Source organism: Bombus huntii, chromosome 3 (genome assembly GCF_024542735.1).
Source record: "Bombus huntii isolate Logan2020A chromosome 3, iyBomHunt1.1, whole genome shotgun sequence".
NCBI classification, from domain to species: Eukaryota; Metazoa; Arthropoda; class Insecta; order Hymenoptera; family Apidae; genus Bombus; species Bombus huntii.
The window spans coordinates 6,723,020-6,727,572 of record NC_066240.1 but is presented as its reverse complement, the minus strand read 5'-3'; the positions used below and the strand labels follow the sequence as shown (position 1 = coordinate 6,727,572).

The following is a 4,553-nucleotide window of genomic DNA, read 5'->3' as shown; positions in this document are numbered from 1 at the left end:
TTCTGAGATTGTGTGGATCCCCGCAGAAACGAATGCACAGAGAGAGAGAGAGAGAGAGAGAGAGAGAGAGAGAGAGCAAAAATACGAGGGTGGCACGACTGGCAGGGGTTGACATGCGGGCGTAATCCGTGCTATGACAGCGAACGAACGGAGCCAGTGGGATGTATGGTACGTTGATGACATAATTGGTATCATTCGGAATCTTCTTTTGAGGTAACCCATGGTGCATCCCCCTGTACAACAGTAAGTTGACACACACGCCTTGTCCATCTGTACGAACTTACACAACGACAACCTTCTTTTTCTATGGCTTGATATTCTCGATTGATGTAAATAATTGGAATTGTAGAAATTCGAAGTATGGTAAAAAGAATTCTATGGTATCTGCGGCTCTGCGCGTGTTTCGGGGGTAGATTTGAGCATATTGTAAAATGTTTGTGGAAGGGTAGTGATATCATATGAATGCAAATATAATTTGCGGGAAATTTAATAAACGAATTATTTATTAGAATATGACTGTTATACTTATTTAATAAAGTTATACATATACTTACCTCTTACTTAACAAGAAGCTTAAGATTGACCAGAACCAAATAGACCAGTTGAAACTAGAATTTATTAAAAATACTGTTGTAAATACATAAGAAATTCTGAATTATTTTATTAGAATAACTTAGAAACCTATATAATTTTTATTAAATAAATTTTTAATATTTGCTAGTATGTTCAAGACTTTTTTTCAGAAACGTCCAAAAGTAAAACTGAAACAAAAATTTATTTATATTAATAACCATTTTTCTATATGTGTTTTCTGTGCTATAATGTGTTCTATATGTGAAATTAAAAAATACATATTATAGTTTTCAAATCAATTACAGTCTGCGATGTGTAATTATCACGTTTTCGTATTATCTTAATTCTATTTTTTTATTTTTTATTTCATGATTTCATCTAGTTAACGTTTTAAGTTCGATAATTAAATCTCAATATATCAGAATTGCGATTTGATTGCTGTAGGCTTTCGCGATCGGAAAAAGTCCAAATTCCTATGTTCCTTATTATAATAATTATTACATGCAATACGCTCCTCATCATTCAAACGAAAACAACATTTCTCTTTAAGACCACTTCTCGCGATACCATCAACTATTTCCTTCGTCAAATAATTCTTACGATTCATTTCTCGTCCACGGTTCGTGACATTTCTCTTTCGTTGATCTTCTTCCACGTTCAAAATTTCCATTTCTTCATTATTTCCATCTACGATGTTATTAATTTCCAGATTTCCATTTTTGGAAGAATCTATCAAAGTCGACGAATTTTCCTTCGTATCTACGTTACCAACTAGATTATTATCAACGCGATCTTCAATTAAAATCGATTTCGCTTTTAAATTATTTACCAAACAATCCTTAACTTTATTTTTATTTTCTAAATTAGATCCTCCACTTTCCATCGATTGGAAATTTTTCACCGTGTCGATAAAGTCAATCGCTTCATCTAACATCACACTTGGTTTTATTTTCGGTTTCGTTCGAGATCTCACAGAACTTAACCTACACGAATCTTCTTTCAATTCTTTCATCTCTATCTCTTTGTTTTCTTCTTTAGAAATAAACTTGAAATCAAATTGATCCCTCGTCATTGGATTTCTCGATCTTCGACGATTTCCTATTCTTATCGGTAATTTGGAGCAAGCTGAAACTTCGGAACGAATTTTCTTCTCTATCACTATTGGTGAGAGCTGATTGCTTGTCGAATATTCCTTAATCTTCGATTTATCTAATTTTCGTTTCAAACATGCCGCTGTTCTCTCCATAATATTTGTTCTAACTTTCTGATTGTTGGTAACGTTGGAGATGTCGCTAGCATTCACTATTTTCTTCTTGTTATCATTTTCATTCTTCAAAACGCTACCTGGTCTCTTCAAATACTTATTTGCTTTGTTTGTCCATCCAAAAGTATGTTTATTTCCAATTTTACTCTGACTCTTAGATTCATATTTATATTCCTCTTGATTCTTTATAGAATCCACAATTTTAGAATTTTTATGAATATTTGGAATCGTAATTCGACTTTTCTCGAGGTTAGGATTTAATTCTTCTTTTACTTTTTTGCTGTTTGCTGAAAGTTTGTTAAATCGTTCATTATGAGAAGAAGAAACAAAGAAGTTTCTTTTATCATTAGTAGTTTCTGATGCATTTTGACGTTTTATTAATGGCGATGGATTATTCACAGAATCGTTTTGCGAAAATCTATTTTTCCATTTTGAACAGTCATTATTCTTCGCTGAATGTTTCAGAATTGGATAAGTATTACTGTCTAAAGGAACGTGTTGTTGATATGGATAACCAATTTTCTTATTTTCAGAAACTTCCTTGCATTTTCCATTATTTTTATCGTCCAATGGAATAAAGTCCCAAAAGCTACTTTTAATATTACTCTTTTCAACCTGATTCGACAACGTGTCAAAAATAGTCGAGCTAGAAAGATGTTCAGTGGATGTACAAACATTTCGTAAGTCAGATAAACTGTCTTTATCCACTGCACGATCCACGAATAGTCTTGGTTTGTCTATGGAACGATTAGAATTCGTGTTTCTTAACCTAGAATATTTAGAATATTCGTCATTTGAAATTTTATTATCCTGTTTATTTTCAATTTGATCTAAGTTTTCACAGACATTTTTTGAAAAACATCGTGTTTTTTTTCGTCGATCTATAGGTGATGACCATGTTCTGGATCGAATTCTGTCTGGAGTCAATTCAATCCAGTCTTTTGACATTTTATTTGAATTCGCTGAACTGACTGGTTTTTCGTTTCTTGAACTGTACCTAGAAAATCTGTGATTTCTATGCGATATTTCGTCGATATGGTCTTCAATGTCGTTACAAGAGGACATGTTCAGTCTTTGCCAGTGAAGTTTCTGGTATCTTGGTGAATTTCGTGGGATTTCTGTGGATATGAAGTCTTCTGAATTATCTTGTTTCACAAAGACCATTCCTCTATCGATAATAGGTTGATCAATAAGGTTAGCATCTAATCTATTGTTAGGATAATTGGGACGAGCGAATTTTAATTTAGCTCCAGCACTTTTTGGTCTCGTTGGATGGGATTGAAAAGGATTGTTTTTTTTTATATCGTTTAGAATATTTTCATGAGTTATGTTAGGATTATTGCGAAAGGTGTTTGAGATTTCGTAAGATTCGTCATCTGGTTCACAGGAATTTGATCTTAATCTATCAGGTGATGCTCTTAATTTGGTTCTGAAGTCCTTGGACCCTGGACTTCTCTTGAATTCTACGTTTTCAGTAAAATCTTCATGTGGAGAGTGATTTTGCAAGTAGTACTGTAGAATTAATTAAAAAAAGAAGAAAGCGGGAAAATTTTATTGAAAAATGTTTTCAAAATGATTAACGTGTATTTTTAGTGTAATATTACAAAAATAAACAATTGTTTATTAGCAAAAAAAAATTAAGTAGAATAAAGAGAAGGATGGTAAAAATCAAGCCTTCCTTTATTTGATATAGTAATTAGACCAATTAAATGCCTAGAATATCTTTAGAGTTAAATAAGATTTTAAAAATTTTCAATTTTCTGACATAAGTTTCACCCATAATGACTATACAAAATAGGTTAGGCAATTGTATTGAATAAAATATAAAGATTCGAAAAGCAAAGTCTTCTACAAATTTGTAAAGATTAAACGTAAAATATAAATTTCAAATTAAAGTATTAAGTTAAATATGTCTATAAAACATTTTTTTCTTTAATTTAAATAAAATTTCTGATTTACGTTTAAGCCTTGAATAACTGTAGATACTCATAATTGATTTAAGTAAAATGTACCTGATTAGTTCCATCTTCTTTAAGAATAAAGAAACATTCTTCAGTATCCATTGCGTCTGATTCATTTTGTACGCGAAATCTTTCTCCGTAAGATTTATTTTCGATTTTTTCTGGGCAATACGATTCCCAATTTCCGTGTTGTTTTATCTTAGTCAATTTTGGAGAATGAGGTCGATTAATGTGTCGTGCAATTTTAGATACTGGTAATCTGGCATCACAACCTGTATCCGATAATTCAACAATTCTTCGTATATCTTTGGAAGCTTTAACAGAAATTATAGGTGACATGTTATCCATAAAAAAGAATAGTGGGCTGTCCGCGAAGGAATTCATGCTCAAAATACATAAATGACAACTGTATTGCCTAAAAATTGTTAGATGTGTATATTGTGTTTGAAGAATTCACATTGCTCGGTTTGAAATTTCGCGCTAAAATTTCACAGAATTTTGGTCTTCATGAGTCTATTTGATTTTAAGTGTGTCACTTCAAATTTTAAATGAAATAATTATTATTTATTTTAATTGCATTTTTTCGCTGACATTTTTGCGAGCAGATTAATTATATCCATCGTCAAGTGTTTTCGAGTGTGTTCATAAATGAATTGTTATCCTAATTTTGAAAACTTCATAGAACGATTCTATAACTCTTTTAAATGGTCTATTGCAGATCTTTTATTGTCAGTAGGTAAATAAAATATCTGTTA

At 31.5% G+C, this 4,553-nt stretch overlaps 1 protein-coding gene across 1 annotated transcript; it reads right to left on the bottom strand.

Moving 5' to 3' along the window:
* Nucleotides 1-840: 840 nt before the first annotated feature.
* Nucleotides 841-4,137, bottom strand: LOC126863572 (uncharacterized). The gene is made up of 2 exons (XM_050613837.1): nucleotides 3,850-4,137; nucleotides 841-3,349 (listed from the first exon to the last, which is right to left on the bottom strand). The coding sequence occupies exons 1-2, from the start codon at nucleotides 4,135-4,137 to the stop codon at nucleotides 992-994; spliced, it is 2,646 nt and encodes an 881-aa protein (XP_050469794.1). The 3' UTR covers nucleotides 841-991.
* Between the last annotated feature and the right edge of the window lie 416 nt (nucleotides 4,138-4,553).

What these genes read in the sequence shown, in the direction of transcription:
- LOC126863572 (XM_050613837.1), bottom strand. Translation starts at nt 4,137, where the DNA reads ATGTCACCTATAATTTCTGTTAAAGCTTCCAAAGATATACGAAGAATT. An exon ending in AAGAAGATGGAACTAATCAG is followed by an intron (nt 3,350 to 3,849) that starts GTACATTTTACT and finishes TTAATTCTACAG; the next exon opens with TACTACTTGCAAAATCACTC.